The following is a 21,156-nucleotide window of genomic DNA, read 5'->3' as shown; positions in this document are numbered from 1 at the left end:
AACAATGAGAATGAAGGCACCGCAGTTATTATTAATACAATACAACATCAGAGGAACCACTTTTTTTTGTCTTTAAATGTCACTTACGTGATTTTACAGAATTAAGCAATGAGTCTCCTGTGTCCGAGTGATGTTTTGTTCCAATATAATTACTTGATAAAGCTGCCTTCTACCTTTCTTGCATCTTAATCTAGCCACATTGTTCCTTTGAAGTCTATGACTGAGACTTGCGTTACCTCAGCGAGCAGCATTGGAACTTCCATTTACACCAATAAATATAAATTTGCTGAACAATAACATTTGAAGAAAAATATATTGGACATATACTCTAATATTAAAACACACCGACATTGCTGTACTAAAACAATTTATTATAGTCCACAAACTTCAAAATGACTGAAAACTGTCATTATGATTAATACATGTTCACAAAAATATTATTTACAGACCCATACTATTGAACATATTGTACATTTTGCTAGGACCTTTGAAGGTCGGGCTGCACAATGAGTTACAAGTCTTACTCTTCATGAGCTGCAACTAAGGATCTTGGGAAAGTCCCAATGATCAATATGGACTCGTGCAAACTGCTCATGAAGGCACAGTCAGATATTTACCACAAAAGTAAACGGTTGTTATACCTCATTTACTATATGTTACAGGGTTAAACTGTACCGGTCAACAATGGAGGCAGCCATTTTGTGGACCGATTTAATATTCATGAGACTGCAGCCTATGGATTCACTAACAGCCGGTGACATCACAGAGTCAAGTGGTGCCTTAGTGATGTCACAAGTCCCTAGCGCACTGCTACCCTGAACATTTGCACTGCACACAAAATGGCTGCTCCCATGAGGCGATGGTTACACTTTAATTATTGCAGTAAGAGGAAGGGAAATGGACAGGTATGAACGGGAGAATAAACAAGGAGGAGGGAAAAATAAAATGTAGACATTAATGAGAAAAATTCAAATAGTCGGAAAAGGAGGGGAGGGCAGTAGACCTCTAGGGTATATAAAACCAGAATATTTAAGACATTGTATCCTCCATCACTGTGCACAATGTTGCCTTCTGGAAAGAACAAAGATGGAGGGTGCAGTTCCTCGTCACGACTTTGAATATCGCCTCTTGGCAGAGTCCCTGTAGAAGTGGAAGATTTTTTGGGCTGAGAGCTGGGCGGCTGCTACACACTGCTGGAGCTGAGGAGAGAGAGAGAGAGAGCAGTGAGGGGGAGAGCGCCAGCTAACTGCAATATACACGGAGAACACACTTTATTAAACCCCCAGGCTCCCCACACCCACCACCTCCCCCCCCCCCCTCCCCTTATCTACCCGCTCACTTTATGAACTGCCAGAGGGAGCTGCAGCTATTTGTTCAATTTTAATGATTCTCTTAACATCATTTTATTAAATTGTCTCTCACTCACACTGCCTGGGGGTTGATTTGTGCTAACAGAGAACAGACAAGGAATCTGTATAAACAAGTAGGATGAAGGGCAATGGGAGAGACTAAGAATGGATGCCCCTCCCACTGCAGGGTGGCACAGAAAAAAACCTATTTAACTAGAAATCTGTCCTTCCAGATGCAGGGTGACACAGACAGAAATGTTACGTCAATATGATCAGTATTCACCGGGGAAACTCTATTAGTAACCAGACAGAGTGTGAGATACAATACAGCAGGGAGAAATCGGTACAGGGACTATATAAGACAAAGGAGAAGAATGTACTACTCAAACTTAATGGCTCTATCTTTATGGCACGCCTACTGGGACCCCAATATCTGCAAAGACAATTTCTAGCACAGCTGCAAGTCAAGTATTAAGACAGGAGGGAGATGTAGTGACAGATGTGTGTGGAGTAAGTATAGGAACTAGAGTGAGCTACAAGAAAAGACGGAGGTGTGAGGGGTTAGTACAGGAATAGCAGAGAGAGCAACATGGTAGGATGGAGGGGTAGTGGCAGATGTGGGATCTCTGCAGGATTAGTGGAGAGTGGAGACCTGCAGGAAACAATTGCGGTGTAGTGACATAGTGGTGTGTATAGTGTCAGGACAGGAATAGTGAATAGAGCTGCAGGAAAAGATTGCGGTGTAGTGACAGTACAGTATTAGTGAATAAAGCAGTAGAATAGGATGGGGGTGTAGTGAACAGCGGTGTGTATAATGTCAGTACAGGAATAGTGAATAGAGCAGCAGGATAGGATGGAGGTGTAGTGACACAGCGGTGTGTATAGTCTCAGTACAGGAATAGTGAATAGAGCAGGATAGGATGAAGGTGTAGTGACACAGTGGTGTGTATAGTGTCAGCACAGGAATAGTGAATAGAGGAGGATAGGATGGGGGTGTAGTGACACAGCTGTGTGTATAGTGTTAGTACAGGAATACTGAATAGAGCAGCAGGATAGGATGGGGGTGTAGTGACACAATTGTGTGTATAGTGTTAGTACAAGAATCATCATCATCACCATTTATTTATATAGCGCCACTGATTCCGCAGCGCTGTACAGAGAACTCACTCACATCAGTCCCTGCCCCATTGGAGCTTACAGTCTAAATTCCCTAACATACACACACAGACAGAGAGAGACTAGGGTCAATTTTGTTAGCAACCATTTAACCTACTAGTATGTTTTTGGAGTGTGGGAAGAAACCGGAGCACCCGGAGGAAACCCACGCAAGCATGGGGAGAACATACAAACTCCACACAGATAAGGCCATGGTCGGGAATTGAACTCATGACCCCAGCGCTGTGAGGCAGAAGTGCTAACCACTACGCCACCGTGCTGCCCACTGAATAGAATAGTAAATAGAGCTACAGGATAGGATGGCATAGTGACAAGCTTGTGTACGGTTAGTACAGGAATAGCAGAGACAACACAAGGACAGAATGGAGGTCGGATGACAGTTCTGGGCAGGTCACTACAGGAATAGTGTACATAGTAAGCACCGTCATCATACCTTAAGCCTATAAACTCTTTATTTAAACACTTTAGTTGCCTGGCGACCACAGCTCTAGCAGTGTCTGCAAACAGTTAACCAGCTGGGGGCAGGCAGTGCTGTTTCAGCCTCATTGTTCAGACACCTGGTCACAGAGCACATAATAGCCAGAGGTTTCGCAGTTAGCCGATCAGATGAGAGAGAGGTTGGCACACCAGTTATGTGAATTCTGGGCTACAGATTTTGTTTGCAGTCTGGAAATGACAAATGGTCAGAGATGGTCCAGTCAATAACGCTGAGAGGATTGTGATGTGCTGGCCACCTGGCGGGGCTTATTGCCTGGCAGGCATGGGGAATTAATTGTAATTAGTTCAGTGCAGAGGTTGTCATCTTTCCTGGAAATAAATACCAGCATATTGGCACACGGTTCTTTGTTATTGGCCAACTGTAATCGGTTCCCATTCATTATTAGTGTTCTGTATTCTTTAAAGAAATCAACTTTTTATCAAATATAACATGGCACAGAAGTGTCAGATGGTCTAGGGAAGAAATGCAGTTGATTTGCACAGGACATGTGGTATTTATGTCATCTTTCCTGGCAGCAGATTCTGATAAAATTACTTTAATTAAAAAACAAATTCAAAACGGCAACCAACTTTTGGCTGCATTCCAGAGAGACTTCCAGATGTACAGCCATAGATATGTCAGCATCTCTGCTCTTATACCCGACGCCCGGAGGGGGCCGCACCTCCTCCGCTCTTATACCCGACGCCCGGAGGGGGCCGCACCTCCTCCGCTCTTATACCCGACGCCCGGAGGGGACCGCACCTCCTCCGCTCTTATACCCGAGGCTCGGAGGGGGACGCACCATCGCCGCTCTTATACCCGACGCCCGGAGGGGGCCGCACCTCCTCCGCTCTTATACCCGACGCCCGGAGGGGGCCGCACCTCCTCCGCTCTTATACCCGATGCCAGGAGGTGGCCGTACCTCTTCCGCTCTTATACCCGACGCCAGGAGGTGGCCGCACCTCCTCCGCTCTTATACCCGACGCCAGGAGGTGGCCGCACCTCCTCCGCTCTTATACCCGACGCCAGGAGGTGGCCGCACCTCCTCCGCTCTTATACCCGACGCCAGGAGGTGGCCGCACCTCCTCCACTCTTATACCCGACGCCAGGAGGTGGCTGCACCTCCTCCGCTCTTATACCCAACGCCCTGAGTGGGCCGCACCTCCGCTCTTTGCACCTACTTCATTCTTCTACCCGAGGCCTGGAGGTGGGCGTACCTCCTCCGCTCTTCTACCAGAGGCCCCGAGGGGCGGCACCTCCTACGCTCTTCTACCCTATGCCTGGAGCGGGCCGCTCCTCCGCTCTTATAACTGAGGTCTTTGCCTCAATTACAGCTCATAACCCCAAGTGCTTAATCCTACCTCTATCTCTAGATGCTAACTGTCACTAATTTACAGTGACCATCGCAGGGTTAAAGATTTGTCCTGGGAAATGTTTCTGGATGTTAAATGTCATTCTTACCATCTAGGAGTATATTTACTAAACTGCAGGTTTCAAAAAGTGGAGATGTTGCCTATAGCAACCAATCAGATTCTAACTTTCATATATTTAGTGCATTCTACAAAATGACAGCTAGAATCTGATTAGTTGCTATAGGCAACATCTCCACTTTTTCAAACCCGCAGTAAATATACCCCTAGTCTTATACATGTAAGGTTATCTATTTATTGAAGGAGTATTTAAAATGAAAAATAACTGCATCCAGTAAACATGACATGATGGGGATTGTAAAGCTCCATGGTCTGCCGAGGTAGTATCACGAGTAATTTGCTTTGATGCTTCAGCTCATCAGCAATGTGTCCCCCTGGAAATTATTTTCAAATGTCGCCAATTATGCTCTTCTACATACACTAGTCTGCCAGCCATCAGAAAATTGACTGATGGTCTAAAAGAAATGATAGTGTCAACTTTGTGCTAGTCTGTGAGAAAAAGACGACAAGAGATGAGGAAACTGCGACACCCTACAGAAGCGGCTGCACACAGCATGAACCAGATCGGTGGTTTTTGGCATATGCATTGTCATGCACCACATATTTAGCAAGCCGGGCCCCATTTGTCCTCTACATTCTGCCATTTTCACTTTATGCTACCTAATACAATAACGTGAATAAATTGTTGGTAAAAAAAATTACTTGCCATCAGGAAAGTATTCCAAAATTGTGCTTAAAAAATATTTTCAATGGGCTTCTGTGTGTTTAAGTGTCAGCTCTTTTACCCTACACTGTTCAGTCCTGCAGATGTTTGCAGCACAATATTTAGTCCAAACCACCCGAACCACACAGTCCAAGGAGCGTGCCAGAATCTGCAGCCACCGCGCGCAGGCACTGGCCGCGCCAGGCTCTGCAACAGCCACCGCGCGCAGGCACTGGCCCGCGCCAGACTCTGCAACAGCCACCGCGCGCAGGCACTGGCCCGCGCCAGACTCTGCAACAGCCACCGCGCGCAGGCACTGGCCCGCGCCAGACTCTGCAACAGCCACCGCGCGCAGGCACTGGCCCGCGCCAGACTCTGCAACAGCCACCGCGCGCAGGCACTGGCCCGCGCCAGACTCTGCAACAGCCACCGCGCGCAGGCACTGGCCCGCGCCAGACTCTGCAACAGCCACCGCGCGCAGGCACTGGCCCGCGCCAGACTCTGCAACAGCCACCGCGCGCAGGCACTGGCCCGCGCCAGACTCTGCAACAGCCACCGCGCGCAGGCACTGGCCCGCGCCAGACTCTGCAACAGCCACCGCGCGCAGGCACTGGCCCGCGCCAGACTCTGCAACAGCCACCGCGCGCAGGCACTGGCCCGCGCCAGACTCTGCAACAGCCACCGCGCGCAGGCACTGGCCCGCGCCAGACTCTGCAACAGCCACCGCGCGCAGGCACTGGCCCGCGCCAGACTCTGCAACAGCCACCGCGCGCAGGCACTGGCCGCGCCAGACTCTGCATTGTTCATTAGTCCTAGCTCACAAGTGTCCAAAGAGAGATATTAGCATAATGCAGCAACAGTCTCCAGCGTATATAGTATAGATATCTGCATACAGCAAGTCTCCAGCGTATATAATATAGATATCTGCATACAGCAACAGTCTACAGCGCATATAGTATAGATATCCGCATACGACAAGTCTCCAGCACATATAGTATAGATATCCGCATACGACAAGTCTCCAGCGTATATAATATAGATATCTGCATACAGCAAGTCTCCAGCGTATATAATATAGATATCTGCATACAGCAAGTCTCCAGCGTATATAATATAGATATCTGCATACAGCAAGTCTCCAGCGTATATAATATAGATATCTGCATACAGCAACAGTCTCCAGCGCATATAGTATAGATATCCGCATACGACAAGTCTCCAGCACATATAGTATAGATATCCGCATACGACAAGTCTCCAGCGTATATAATATAGATATCTGCATACAGCAACAGTCTCCAGCGCATATAGTATAGATATCCGCATACGACAAGTCTCCAGCGTATATAATATAGATATCTGCATATGACAACAGTCTCCAATGTATATAATATGTTTCCAATGTCTTCTATATAGATATGAACATAAAACTACAGTCTATGATATATATTAGATATCAGCATAAGACAATCATTTACAACGTATATAATACAGACATCTGCATAACACTCTCCAATGCTGGGCTGGCCAGTGAGCCGATGTGCCTGGAATTATACTGTTGGCACCTACATCTTGAGAGAAGTTTCCATTGAAGCACATTAGGTACACCTCTCTAGTACTGGGTAGGACCCAGCTTTGCCCCCAGAACAGCAGTAATTATTTGTGACATGGATACAACAAGGTGCTGGATACATTCCTTAGAGATTCTGGTCCATTGTGACATGATAACATCACACAGTTGCTGCCTGCACACTGATGCTGTGAATCTTCGATCCACCCAATCCTAAAGGTGATCTATTGGATTAAGATCTAGTGACTGTAGAAGCCATTGGGGTACATTGAACTCATTGTCATGTTCCTGGAACCAGATTGAGATGCCATTAGCTTTGTAACCAAGGTGCACTATCCTGCAAGTAGATGGGAAGATTGTGGCCATAAAGGGATGCACATAGTCAGCAGTGATACTCAGGTAGGTTGTGGCATTTAAACAATGCTCAATTGGCATTAAGGGGCCTAAGAAATAAACCATTCCCCGGACCATTACACTACATGTCTGCACTGTTGGCACAAGGCAGGATGGTCCCACACATTCATGTTGTTTCTACGCCAAACTCTGACCCGCCCACCTGCAAGTCGCAGCAGAAATCAATATTCGTCAGATCAGCCAACATTTTTCCAATCTTCAAGTGTCTAGTGTTGGTGAGCCTGTGCCCACTGTGACTTCAGCTCCCTAATTTTAACCGATAGGAGTGAAAACCTGTGTGGTCTTCTGCTGCTGCAGCCCATCCACTATAAGGTTCGAAATGGTGCGTGATCAGAGACGCTTGTCTGCATACCACTGATGTAACACAAGGTTATTTGCATTACTGCCATCTTGAACCAGTTTAGTAATTGTCCTCTGACCTCTCTCATTAACGAGCTGTTTCCACCCACAGAACCTCCGCTCACTGGATAGTTTTACGCACCATTCTCTGTAAACTCTAGAGACTGCTGTGCAAGAAAATCGTAGGAGATCATCAGTTTTTACTCAAACCCTCTTATCTGATACCTACGGTCAAAGTCACTTAGATCACGTTTCTACCCCATGCTGGTGTTTGGTCTAAACAACAACTGAACCTCTTGACCACGTCTGCATGCTTTCATGCAATGAGTTGCTGCCACGTGATTGGCTGATTAGATATTTGCAATAGCTAATAGGGACACCTAGCAAAGTGGCCAGCGAGTGTAGATATAGGCATAGCGCCTATGTATAATCTATGTATACAGTATAATAAATATATAAACCCAGAGGTGACTTGTTTGCCAGCTCCCTATCACTACAGAGTTCCATGACCACTAAGTCAGCCATCCATCAGCTACACAAAAGTATAAACTACATTCATACTTCCTGTAATTAAAGATAATGCATAATGTACAACAGAAAAGATGTATGCGGTGATGAAATAAAGGACATACGGCTGTCCTCACAATGCTATCACTCAGGGCCAGGCATTAAGGTGGCCTTCCACAAATCTAGGGCCGATATGAAATAGATATCAGTACAAATGTAAAATTCACTAATATCAGGCAAAAGAGCAGTTACCGATAGCCAGCAATCTGCAATGAACTTGATTTGTCTAGCTCAATGATTTAATGTGAATGTCTGGTGGTTAGGGGTTACTGGTCATTAGTAAATGTGTCATACACCGCCAGCGACTCCTCTACAATAGTGGGTAAAGTTACTGTAATCCTATCGCTTTTTATCCAGCTGTAATTCTGGGAGGTAAAATTGTATATTATTTTTTGAAACATATATCCCAGATATGCAGCCGTGCCCCTAGGCTTAGTAGATTTATTTAAATGACCAGTCTGTCTAATATTGTTGTATTAGGAGGAGGTGAGAGGTCCGTGTCCTGATGTCTGTGTATTAGGAGGAGGTGAAAGGTCTATGTCCTGATGTCTGTGTATTAGGAGGAGGTGAGAGGTCTATGTCCTGATGTCTGTGTATTAGGAGGAGGTGAAAGGTCTATGTCCTGATGTCTGTGTATTAGGAGGAGGTGAGAGGTCTATGTCCTGATGTCTGTGTATTAGGAGGAGATGAGAGGTCTATGTCCTGATGTCTGTGTATTAGGAGGAGGTGAAAGGTCTATGTCCTGATGTCTGTGTATTAGGAGAAGGTGAGAGGTCTATGTCCTGATGTCTGTGTATTAGGAGAAGGTGAGAGGTCCGTGTCCTGATGTCTGTGTATTAGGAGGAGGTGAGAGGTCTGTGTCCTGTGTATTAGGAGGTGGTGAGAGGTCTGGTCCTGATGTCTGTGTATTAGGAGGAGGTGAGAGGTCTGTGTCCTGTGTATTAGGAGGAGGTGAGAGGTCTGTGTCCTGTGTATTAGGAGGAGGTGAGAGGTCTGTGTCCTGACGTCCCTCTATTAGGAGGTGAGTGGTCTGTATCCTGATGTCTGTGTATTAGGAGGAGGTGAGTGCTCTGTATCCTGATGTCTGTGTATTAGGAGGAGGTGATAGGTCTGGTCCTGATGTCTGTGTATTAGGAGGAGGTGAGAGGTGTGTGTCCTGTGTATTAGGAGGAGGTGAGAGGTCTGTGTCCTGACGTCCCTCTATTAGGAGGTGAGTGGTCTGTATCCTGATGTCTGTGTATTAGGAGGAGGTGAGTGCTCTGTATCCTGATGTCTGTGTATTAGGAGGAGGTGATAGGTCTGGTCCTGATGTCTGTGTATTAGGAGGAGGTGAGAGGTGTGTGTCCTGTGTATTAGGAGGAGACGAGAGGTCTGGTCCTGATGTCTGTGTATTAGCAGAAAGACATAAGTACACACAACAGAAACTTACCTCTGCAGATGAATAAACGCCTCTAGTTGAAACCATTAATACTTTCTTTTCTGTACTCTCTATTGCAAATGTCAACACCGCACGGCTCTCCTGGTAACACAACGTAACATAATTAGCCCTGTGAGGTCTTTCACTGAAGCCATGGATATTCGGTACAGTCCCAGCAGTACATTCAGTGGTCTATAACTGTGGCTTTAATGTTAATGAATAAGGATCACTGGTTGCTATGATCAATGGATTGATTAAGTGGATGATGAAATTGTGCCTCTAAGCTATATGATATGATCCTCTTGGGATACAAGCTACCCGGATAGTGATCATATACGACCCAAGGGCAATACAGAGTCTGACTCTCAAACATGATCCCCAAAATGACTGATATTCCCCATCCAGGCCTAGTGCACCAGCCAAGCCCACCCATTTCCAAGTGTAAAACTTAAAAGGAGTGAAGTTATCACTATTTAATGACTGACCTTTTGTTGTTTGGTGTTGGGATCGAGGATTAACTGATCATCCGTGTCCAGGACACAGGTGACGCCACAGAACATAGAGCGCATAGGCAGCCCAGCATCCATCAGCCCCATACAGGCCGCGTTCAGGCAGCAGGCAAGTAACTGGGGGGAGGGGGGGCTGTTAAGGTTAACCACAAATAACCAGAGAGACTGGATTAAATGAAATAAAAACATTTAATAAAACATTTCCCTATATGACTTGCACAAGGTGAAAGTAGGGCTAAATCATTTAGAAGTTGCTCACTGCCCTTTGCCATACTTCTACAATGGACAGACTCACATTGTCTGCCTCGGACTTGGATAAAAGAGAATATGGCCTTATTAGCAGCAATAAAAAGAGAGAAAGTGACAATTAGTTAAATGCATTTCTCCTACAACTGAGAACACACTTTGGAACACTCAGATTAAAAAGCACAGTTACACCCACTTCCCCCGTTTCATTATGGCAGACAGTCTGCAAAGGCTGAGATTGTGCAAATGTATCAAGACTGTATCCATCATTTATCACTTTACCACATATGAATAGAGGCTTCTTACGTTCATTTTTAAAATAGAATCCTGTTACCAGGGAGAAGTATGGGAATAGAAATCCCACTATCCCTAGGGTCTCCGATATGGGTCAGGGGAGCTATGTAGACTTTAGAGACCGACCTCTCTAACCCAACAGACTCAGTGGAGCTCATTACTAAAGACAACAACCAATAGTAATCAGAATGCTGAATGAATTAGCCAGACAGTAAAGGAATCTGCTTGTTTAGCTGATGTGCATCCTTCACATTGATACTTTCATAGTTATGGGAGATTTAGGAACAGCAGGAAATAGACAGGCCGACATCCAGACAAATAATAAAGAAAATGAGAACTCAGACAAGTATCCGCTTATCTTAAGCCTGTTATCCAGCTGCTCCTGTTCAGGAGTACGTAACATTCTAATTTGAAAAGTTACCTGTGTAGCTATAATTAGCTTGCTAATTAACTTGCTAATTACAAGGTAACAGATCCTATCTATATCTTATGAGCACATTTCTGGAGACCTCGGATACATCTTCCAGGCTGATCACATTCTGGGCAGACTAATATGCTGTGTAACCAGGATACACAACAAGGGTTTATTAGGGAGATGAGGAGCGTTGCTGATCTGACAGAGGTCTGTGCAGTCTATTAAACAGTTGTAAGTTATAACCCTTATCTCCATCTTTTATAATTTATTTTAAATCACGTTGCGCTACAGTGTCAATCTCTATTGTATTCCTCTAGCAATTCAGTAGTATCTTTGTGTCCCAACCTTTGAACGGAGCATGCATAGGCCTATGCCTTGTTCATGTGTTCATATGGCCTGCATTCACTTCCATGAATAGAGTTCTGCTTAGTACATTTGTTTCTGAGACACTGGTTCATGCAAAAATACAATGAACTGAGCAGAAATGCAGATTTAACCCAGTCAGTGACATCATTATAGCACTTCTGCCTTACAGCACTGGGGTCATGAGTTCGATTCCCGACCATGGCCTTATCTGTGTGGAGTTTGTATGTTCTCTCCGTGTTTGTGTGGGTTTCCTCCGGGTGCTCTGGTTTCCTCCCACACTCCAAAAACATACTGGTAAGTTAATTGGCTGCTAACAAATTGACGTGTGTGTGTGTGTGTGTTAGGGAATTTAGACTGTAAACCCCAATGGGGCAGGGACTGATGTGAGAGTTCTCTGCACAGCGCTGCGGAATTAGTGGAGCTATATAAATAAATGGTGATGATGATAATACAGAAAGGCTCTGCAGGGGTATTCCAATCATATGAGTACAATGGATAGTTGATAACAGAAAATACACGGTCAGCATTAATGAAGTAAAGCAAGGAATACACATATTGAAGTATACATAATGTACCTAGAAAGTTAGATATCAGCAATGTTAAGCTGCTCTCTGTACCCCTGTTCTCAGTATAAGACAACATTGGTATAAAATTGAATGGCTCAGCACAGTATTATATCATTCAATGCTAAAAAATAATGAGGAACAGAAGAGTAACTGGCAGCAGGAAGTAGACAGTGCAGCGGAAAACATAAAAAGGAATAAAACATTGTGTGGATAAGGTTGGGAGACACAATGGTGAGCAATTAAATGGTTCGGAGAAACTCTGCATAGGAATTTTGTGTAAAGAACTCATGCCCTCCAGTGGCCACACACAGGAATAACACTGGAGAGAAGGAGACTGTGGATAAAGGATACAGAACCCCCATCATTAATGACCTGCAGCACGATGGTGATTGACGTTCGAGGGTGCAGGGTACCCAAGATCGCAGACTCGCATGTCTCCCGAATCAATTGCTCCTGGTTCTTTTCTTGTATGGCTGATCGGGAAAGAGTGTGAAAATGGTCAGTAAGAGAAATTGACAGATGAACATAGAATGTGACAATATTTGTTACTAACGAGGCGAGTCAAGCGGTTCTTCATTACAGTTAAAGAAGAGATTTATGCAAATATCCCCGTTTGCACAGAACATTAGAGGGCACAGTCACTAACACTGCTGTTAAGCCAGATTCTGCACAATGGATGTTTCCAAATAACTCCGCTTAGAGGAAACAACTGATCACCCACAAACAGAAAAAAAAAAAGACCAAAATACATGAAGCTTAAAAGACAATTCAAAAATATGCAGTTTAAAGGGACTGGACCAACCCCTCTGTGCTGTGATGACTACTCACCTGCTAAGCCCACCTTTGGCCGGAGAATCACCTCAATCGTGGACTTGTCATATATCTCTCTGCTGACTTTAATCTCTGCCGGGCCATAGACCCCAGCCAGGACTGACGTGTCCCCTGCAGCAACAGTAAAAAGTACAGTCTTGAAATGAAGTTATCTCTGTATTCAAGTTTCAATATAATAAGTGACTTCAAAATAGTTTGACAGATAGCAAGGATGAAAAAAAGACACAAGTCCATCAAGCTGAAACTTTGCCAAATTCTAATTCTGTTAATTCAGAGGAAGGAAAAATAAACCCCACTGTTAAACATGTTAAACAAATGCCAAGCTAGCTTTGTATGGAGAAAACAAAATTCATTCCCGAGACCCCCCCCCCCCCATCCCTCAAATATCTCTCATCGTCAATAATACCACCACCATTTTTTCAGCCTTCCAAGCCCGCTGCCTTGGTGACCTGGCACCTCTACCCTAGAAACATTGCTAGAATCCACCGTTATTACCCACTATTCTAATCCATGTTCTCATCTCCTGCAATCTCCTCCTCTCTGGTATTCCCCTCACCCATTTATTCCCGCTTCAATCCGATCTTCCTCTCTTGCTGCTGCACCGCTCTGCAAATCCCTACGCTAGCTCCCTGTGTCTTCCAGGATCCAATTCAAAATTACTCAACGTTTACCTACAAAGCTCTCAACACCGCCCCTTCATACATCTTAAATCTTATCTCAAAATACTCCCCCTCTCACCCTTTTAGATCTACCTCTGACCTGCGGATCGTATCTGACAACCACCTCTCACTCCCGTCTATATGACTTTCCCCGTGCCGTAACCCAATTATGTAATTCCCTATCATGCCCAAATCAGACTTTACTCAATCTTTAATAGCACTTTACTTACTCCCAACTATACTACATCACACTCACAATCCCCACTCTGAGCCACACTCATTCCTCGTTTCAGTTGTGCCCCCTCCAATTAGAATGTAAGCTCTCCCGCCCTATCCTTTGTTTTCATGTCCGGATATATTTTTGTTTACCATGAATGTTCCGGTTTTATGTATGTCCTGTTTTCCCCGCTGTCCAATGCTGCAGAGCACTGTGGTGCTGTAGAAATCAACAACAATAATAATAATTATTCTTTGATCCTGGGGCTTAATCTGAACCAGTTTTGGCCTAATCACCCCCATAATTCCATCTACTAATTATATCTATAGAGAGACTCCCAATCTACTATTAAATTATGTTAGTGAATATGTCAACACCTCGTATGGTAAGGAATCTTACCACCCTTACAGTAAAGAACCCTATGCTGATGGTGAAGCCATTCACAAATGAGGTCCCCTTTCCATTGACCTTTGATCTATTTTCAGCTCACCTCTAAGTTGCCTAAACTTATTATTATTATTATTACTGGTGTTCCGATATAATCAGCTTTATTTTTCTTGCCGTTAATTTACGTGAAAAAAGTTTAGGGAACGGACTTGTTATCTTAAGCAATCTGTTCTTCAGGTTCCATCACTGTGAATCAGATTTCCGTGGTCTCCTTGTTTTTATTCCAGAGTACACGTCTACAATGATTCTCGGAGCTGATTAAACTCTGACCGTCTAAAGTTCATTGTTTTTGTAGCTTCCTTACAAAATGTTATAGTGAAAATCAAGTCAAACGCTGTGATCACTATTTCCTGTCGGTACCATCTAACAAAACAGACAATATGTCTAAGTCCAGCAGAGCTCACCCTCTAGCCGATTCTTCAACCACTTCCAACAGGTAGGTAGTTATCTTTTAAAGTAGATAAAAAGGGCTTCCTTTTGCCAGGACCACTAATTTCAGTGTCCTAGTTTAAATAGTTAAAAGTAACCGATTTTTTCTTTGGTGTCTATCATCACCATTTATTTATATAGCGCCACTAATTCTGCAGCGCTGTACAGAAAACTCATTCACATCAGTCCCTGCCCCATTGGAGCTTACAGTATAAATTTCCTAACATACACACATACAATTAACCTACTAGTATGTTTTTGGAGTGTGGGACGAAACTGGAGCACCCAGAGGAAACCCACGCAAACACGGGGAGAACATACAAACTCCACACAGACAAGGCCATGGTCGGGAATTGAACTCATGACCCCAGTGCTGTGAGGCAGAAGTGCTAACCACTTAGCCATTCAATTTAAACAGGCAAAGTGGAACTGCTTCTTCTCCTAGCTTATAACAAACTCCATTCAGTTATTTTAGGGTGTCTTTCTTCGAGTATATCTACTAAGATATACTCGGTCATAATCTTCACAGATTTGGTCCTGCTTAGCAGGTCTTAAACTATGTCTACATATATAGAGGAACCCTTCAAACTTTTGAATCTGTCCTATTCTTTTAAATTCACTTCCCAGCTGAATTCTCATCCAGTCTTTACATCAGCATTCCTCAAACTTCATTAATTCTAATTCACCAGTTTCATTTGGTAAACTCCCAGCATTTACTAACATACATTGGATTTGTTCCTGTCACTTTTAAGTTTACGCACCTCCTTATCGTCTCTTCTAATCCGTACCCCAACTCTTCTCCACTTCCCTTGACCAAGCCTCGCTCCCTGTCTACACTTACATATTGTCTGCCTATTAGTTCCTAGTGTAATAACTCCTCCAGCATAGCTGCACTGTACCCATTGGGGTGTCACTTGTCCCTACTGTAGAACCTGTAAACATAGACACTTATTTATATCCCTAAGCGCCCGCTGTCTTCCAGGTGTAGCACATGGCAGACGTAGTACTTCAGAAACGATGACCTTGGAGGCTCTTGTTTTAAATTTAGAACATAGTTTCCTGAAGTTGTTTTTGAGGACCATCCGTCTACCTCTAACGTTCTCATTGGTACCAATATGTATCAAAACTGCTGGGTCCTTCCCAACAGCTGATCCAATATATGTCAAGTACCCATGATTCATGGTCTGGGCACCAGATTACCCTATCTGTCCAACTTGCTCATTTCTCCACCCCCTTCTACACCTTACCCAATCAGTGCCTGCTCAGTATCCCGCTCTCATATCTCCACCATCTTCTACACTGGCCCCAATCAGTGCCTGCTCCGTATCCTGCTCTCTCATGTCTCCACCCCCTTCTACACTGCTCCCAATCAGTGCCTGCTCAGGATCCTGCTCTCTCCTGTCTCCACCGCCTTCTACACCTTACCCAATCAGTGCCTGCTCAGGATCCTGCTCTCATGTCTCACCCCCCTTCTGCACTGTCCCCAATCAATGCCTGATCAGGGTCAATGTATTTCATGTCTTCACCCCCTTCTACACTGTCCCCAATCAGTGCCTGCTCAGTATCCCGCTCTCATATCTCCACCATCTTCTACACTGGCCCCAATCAGTGCCTGCTCAGGATCCTGCTCTCTCCTGTCTCCACCCCCTTCTACACTGGCCCCAATCAGTGCCTGTTCAGAATCCTGCTCTCTCATGTCTCCACCCTCTTCTACACTGGCCCCAATCAGTGCCTGCTCAGGATCCTGCTCTCTCCTGTCTCCAGCACCTTCTACAATGGCCCCAATCAGTGCCTGCTCAGTATCCCGCTCTCATATCTCCACCATCTTCTACACTGGCCCCAATCAGTGCCTGCTCAGGATCCTGCTCTCTCATGTCTCCAGCACCTTCTACACTGGCCCCAATCAGTGCCTGCTCAGGATCCTGCTCTCTCATGTCTCCAGCACCTTCTACACTGGCCCCAATCAGTGCCTGCTCAGGATCCTGCTCTCTCATGTCTCCACCCTCTTCTACACTAGCCCCAATCAGTGCCTGCTCAGGATCCTGCTCTCTCATGTCTCCAGCACCTTCTACAATGGCCCCAATCAGTGCCTGCTCAGGATCCTGCTCTCTCCTGTCTCCAGCACCTTCTACAATGGCCCCAATCAGTGCCTGATCATTGAGCACCAAACTGCTTTTCATGTTGCCAATGGACCTCAGTGTTTGACAGTTGCTCATTTAGCTCCTAAATCAGGAATACTTAATGAGAAACGAGATTATATCTTGTACAGCAGTATTCAACCTTGAACAAATGTTACGTAAGTGTATATATAGCACATGTTACACAGCGTAGCATTATCAAATAGGGAACACATACTGACTGCAAAATACATAAAATATATGGGAATGTAAACATGCGCAGACCACGTTAAGTTGAATTTGCCCCATTATGTGAAAAAAAGGTAGGGCAAAAATATATATCACCCTACATAGGGCAGAATTGCTGTCCCAGGTGCTGCTGCCACATGCAGATATTTTTCCTGAGACGCTGTGATGCATTTTACAGTCAAAAACCAGGGCTAGGTGATGCTGTGAATGTCTGAGCAGGAGGACCAATCAGAAGCCTCACAATCAAGGAGTCGACAGCCTTTGATTGGTCATCCTCCCCCACCCTTTTAAAGTGTCAATCTTAAATATTCAGCCACCTAGATGGTAGCATAGCTATAAGCTCTGCACTTATCAGAGCAAGTGGACTTTTCAGAAAGTTGCCAGGAAAACAGAAACCAGCCAAAACGCTGCACTTGAAACGTAGCCTCTGTCAGGAGGGCTAAAAAAAATAGCCTAAAACACACCGTAAGACTATCTAACAAAAACAATATGAACACGGCCAGGAAGAAATATTTAGAACTATATGTGTACTATCCCTTCTAGACAGAAGCGCCAGCCACATGTAGCCCTTCAGCAAGGGGTTTGTCAGAACGTTTCCAGGGCAAGAGTTGGAAAAAATATATTCAAAATATATTAAATGTGGTTTGCTGCTTACATTTAAAATTTTATTAGATTTGTATTACGATGGTACTTAGGTAATGTTCATTATCTACATTGCTTGTATCCCATATGACATACATTTAAAAGCAGGCAGCTCTATGTGGTTGTAATAGCTGAGAAGAGTAAATGAACGGTCGCTGTCAGAGCATTTCACAATGCAAAATCTTCTGTCAGTAAGTAGTGAATGGCAGACTCATTATAATAGGCAAGCAGCATTTACAGACACAGAGGTAAGGATGGGGCTGACTTCTAGAGCCTGCCTAGGGGTGTAGGGAAACAGGAGGACTAAATCTGGTCACCAGGTCACATTTCTTAGTGTCCATGACAACCATGATTCGTCCAGACCCAACTCACAGGTAATCGGCGGCATAAATTATTCCAACACCACGAAGAACACGGAGGAGAATGTAAATTAATATTCTCTGCTGTCCATGGTGCTGGAATCATTTATGCTGCTAAATGCACTAAACTCCATGTTTATTACTAGAATACTCTCCTGTGTCTATTTTACTTTAGGACTCTAATGTAGGCGTGGACAACCTGTGAGCTGGTAAAGCATGCTGGGGCTTGTAGTTTCACAACACCTGGAGAGTCACGGGTTGTCTGGGCCTGCTCTAGTGCAATCTGCAAATAAAGAGTTGCTCCTGGACAAAACCATGTTACAATACAAGGGGTGCAAATTAGTTCATTATTTTGCACATAAGGAAAATACTGGATGCTTTTCCAAGTAGCGCACAAATACATGATAGCTTTATGCTCTCACTGAAATTTAAAGTTGTTCTAGGAAATGCCGAACCCCGACTATAAATTTGTCCCTGCATTTTAAATTTATCTCCCCCTCCAATGCAACATGGTTTTGCCAAGGTGCAAAGTTACTCTTTTTTTTTTTTGCCGCTTTGCTCACCTTAATGAATCAGACACAAAGTGATTAATGTCAGACTGGTTGTGTCACAATAATTCAGGTGTAACACTTAATATGTTGAGCATATACAATGGACATTATATCCAAACTATGGTTTGGTTATTAAGTTACAAAAAGTAGCTGCAATTTAATGTGGTTTTCAACATGTATTCAGAATTATGTATTGACAACCAAATTTAAACATTGACTTTTTTAACAAATCAAAAAAGAATTAATCTTGTGGCATTCATGTACATAGATATGTCATATGACTACAAAAATTGGAAGCCACTGAGATAAAATGTTTTTACCAGTGACTATGTATTTGCCTGTGAGTCAGGTCTGGCCAAATCTTGGTTACCATGGACATAAATAAAGAAAACCAGAATGAAGTCTTTCACAGATGAAAGAAAGATTTCATGTCAAAGTGTGACTGTTCGAAACTTTGCCGGTGCAGATTTGTCAGTGATACTTCTAACCAGCACCTACTCTGCAAAAATGTCCCCAGCCAATAACTGCCACGTCTCTTAAGGAGCGGATATGATACACAAATCTAACTATTGATGATTAATCTTTATTTTCAACGTAATCAATGATCAGCGATGAGATTCTACACTGCATGAATGTTACAAGGCCACATACCCACTGGCATTTTTGTTCTATTTGAAAATGCTAATAAAAAAACAAAACACAAACGCTATTGATATGCGTTTTTGACTAGTATTTAGCGGTCCCTGTAAGTTTCCCAGTGTGTTAACCACACATAAAAATAAAGAAAAATGTGTTTTGAAAAACACCCCAAATTAAAATAATGTCAAGGATTTGTGTTAAATATATTAGTAAAATGCATCTGTGGCTATGGGGCCTTTGTGTGTGACTACACATTTTTTAAATTATTTTTTTAAATCAACCAAATAAAACATAATTCAAAACTATATTAACAAAAATACACATATACAATTACACCCTGCACCACTATTCTCCAATAAAACAAGTGAAAAAATACAATGGCATGTATCACTATTTCCCAATACTAACACTATCCAGATAGGGGTTCCAGAACATTTGACAGGGGCAAGCACAGGATAGTTGACAAAAAACAATGCAAATTCCTGCGTACGACTGGATATGAAAGTTTTTCTTAATACTTTAACTTAGCGTAGATGGTGGATTGTGGGCAACCGAAATCCCCCTCCACTTTCTTATGTCTTAGGGAGCTACTATTACCAATGTAATCCCCAAAATCAACAGAAGTGATCCTATGTCCAGCTGATGGGAGATCTGACATCAACAAATGCTGGTTGGTAACTGGGGCAGAAAGATCATTTGGAGTTATCCTTAGACAGTGTTTTATTTCCTACTAGTTGGGAAATTGTAGTCCAGGGATGAGACTCAGCTCAGCAGCCTAGTAAGAACATTAGAAAAACAGGTAGCCCGGTGACCCAGCCCAAGGTAGCCCATTATGGTCCCATAGATTGTAAACTTGCCTGCAGGGCCCTCTTAAGCTAGGTACACGCTACACGGTTTTCGTCCAATAATCGGCTAAATCAGCCGACATACGACCCCTCGTTCAAAAGTCGGGTCAGTGTGTGCAGTGACACGATGGTCAAAAGTCTGCCCAAATAGACGATTCTCACCTCATTTGGTTGGTCGTACCGTTTAATATTTTCGTTCCAATCTCGTTTCCGTTGTGTAGTGTGTATAAACTTCCGACCGATCCACAACAGTGACTACGAAATTACAGTCGTTGCTCACGACAACATGGCTGTAAAAAGTGGCTAAAGGGACGTCCGCTCTTCCCTTTATCGTCCTAAACAAGGCTAGTGTGTATGCAGTCCATGGACCGAGCGATCGGAACATTGATCGGCATAAAAAGTTGGGGGAAAATTCTGTAGTGTGTACCTAGCTTTAGCTAGTGTTTTATTTCCTACTAGTTGGGAAATTGTAGTCCAGGGACGATACTCAGCAGCCTAGTAAGAACATTTTACTAATGGTGGCTAAGTGGTTAGCACTTCTGCCATACAGCACTGGAGTCATGAGTTCAATTCCCGACCATGGCTTTATCTGTGAGAAGTTTGTATGTTCTCCCCGTGTTTGCGTGGGTTTCCTCCGGGTGTTCTGGTTTCCTCCCACACACCAAAAACATACTGATAGATTAATTGGCTGCTAACAAATTGGTGTGTGTGTGTGTTAGGGAATTTAGACTGTAAGCCCCAATGGGGCAGGGACTGATGTGAGCGAGTTCTCTGTACAGCGCTGCGGAATTAGTGGCGCTATATAAATAAATGATGAGGATGTAGCCCATTATGGTCCCATAGATTGTAAGCTTTCCTGCAGGGCCCTCTTACTCCTCAGTCTGTCTGTATTACCCAGTATTGTTCTATTACTGTGTTTGTTCCCAGTAGTAAAGTGCTACACAATATGCTGGCGCTATATAGATAAATGATCATGAAGATGATGGACCCGACCTGGGGGGTATTTGCCCACGGCCACTGAGTGTGTGACTAGCTGCCTTTACCCCCACAGGGCGGCCATCATGCTATAACTAGTACTATAACTGGTATTAGCCCCTCATGCTATAACTGGTATTAGCTCTTTACCATGCACGAACTTGGCGGAGCCATCCGGCCGGCTCAGGGTGCTCTGCTCACACCCGATCTCCCTCAGCCCGGTCTCCTCCATCCTCCTACACGTGCTGAGCGCTTCCTGCTCAGGGGTCCTAGCCGGGCTGCCCCCCCGCAGTGCCGGAGAGTATCCTGCACGGGAGGCCCCGGGGCGCCCTGTGCTTGGCAGGAGGGACGTGGAGT

The 21,156-nt window shown here is 44.3% G+C and overlaps 1 protein-coding gene across 1 annotated transcript; it reads right to left on the bottom strand.

Annotated features, from left to right (window-relative positions):
* Positions 1-350: 350 nt before the first annotated feature.
* On the bottom strand, positions 351-21,099 carry EXOSC5 (exosome component 5). The gene is made up of 6 exons (XM_075186910.1): positions 20,950-21,099; positions 12,668-12,781; positions 12,191-12,312; positions 9,929-10,069; positions 9,456-9,545; positions 351-1,199 (listed from the first exon to the last, which is right to left on the bottom strand). Exons 1-6 carry the CDS (start codon positions 21,029-21,031, stop codon positions 1,107-1,109), a joined length of 642 nt encoding a protein of 213 aa, XP_075043011.1. The 5' UTR covers positions 21,032-21,099; the 3' UTR covers positions 351-1,106.
* Between the last annotated feature and the right edge of the window lie 57 nt (positions 21,100-21,156).

This window comes from Mixophyes fleayi, chromosome 9 (genome assembly GCF_038048845.1).
Source record: "Mixophyes fleayi isolate aMixFle1 chromosome 9, aMixFle1.hap1, whole genome shotgun sequence".
NCBI classification, from domain to species: Eukaryota; Metazoa; Chordata; class Amphibia; order Anura; family Limnodynastidae; genus Mixophyes; species Mixophyes fleayi.
This window is presented reverse-complemented; position numbering and strand designations above follow the sequence as displayed.

Excerpts from the sequence above, each read along its gene's own strand:
- EXOSC5 (XM_075186910.1), bottom strand. The coding sequence starts at position 21,031 with ATGGAGGAGACCGGGCTGAGGGAGATCGGGTGTGAGCAGAGCACCCTG. Across the intron at positions 12,782-20,949 it reads CTCCGCCAAGTTCGTGCATG|GGGACACGTCAGTCCTGGCT; the intron begins GTAAAGAGCTAA and ends CTGTTGCTGCAG. Across the intron at positions 9,546-9,928 it reads CCAACACCAAACAACAAAAG|GAGAGCCGTGCGGTGTTGAC; the intron begins GTCAGTCATTAA and ends TTGTGTTACCAG.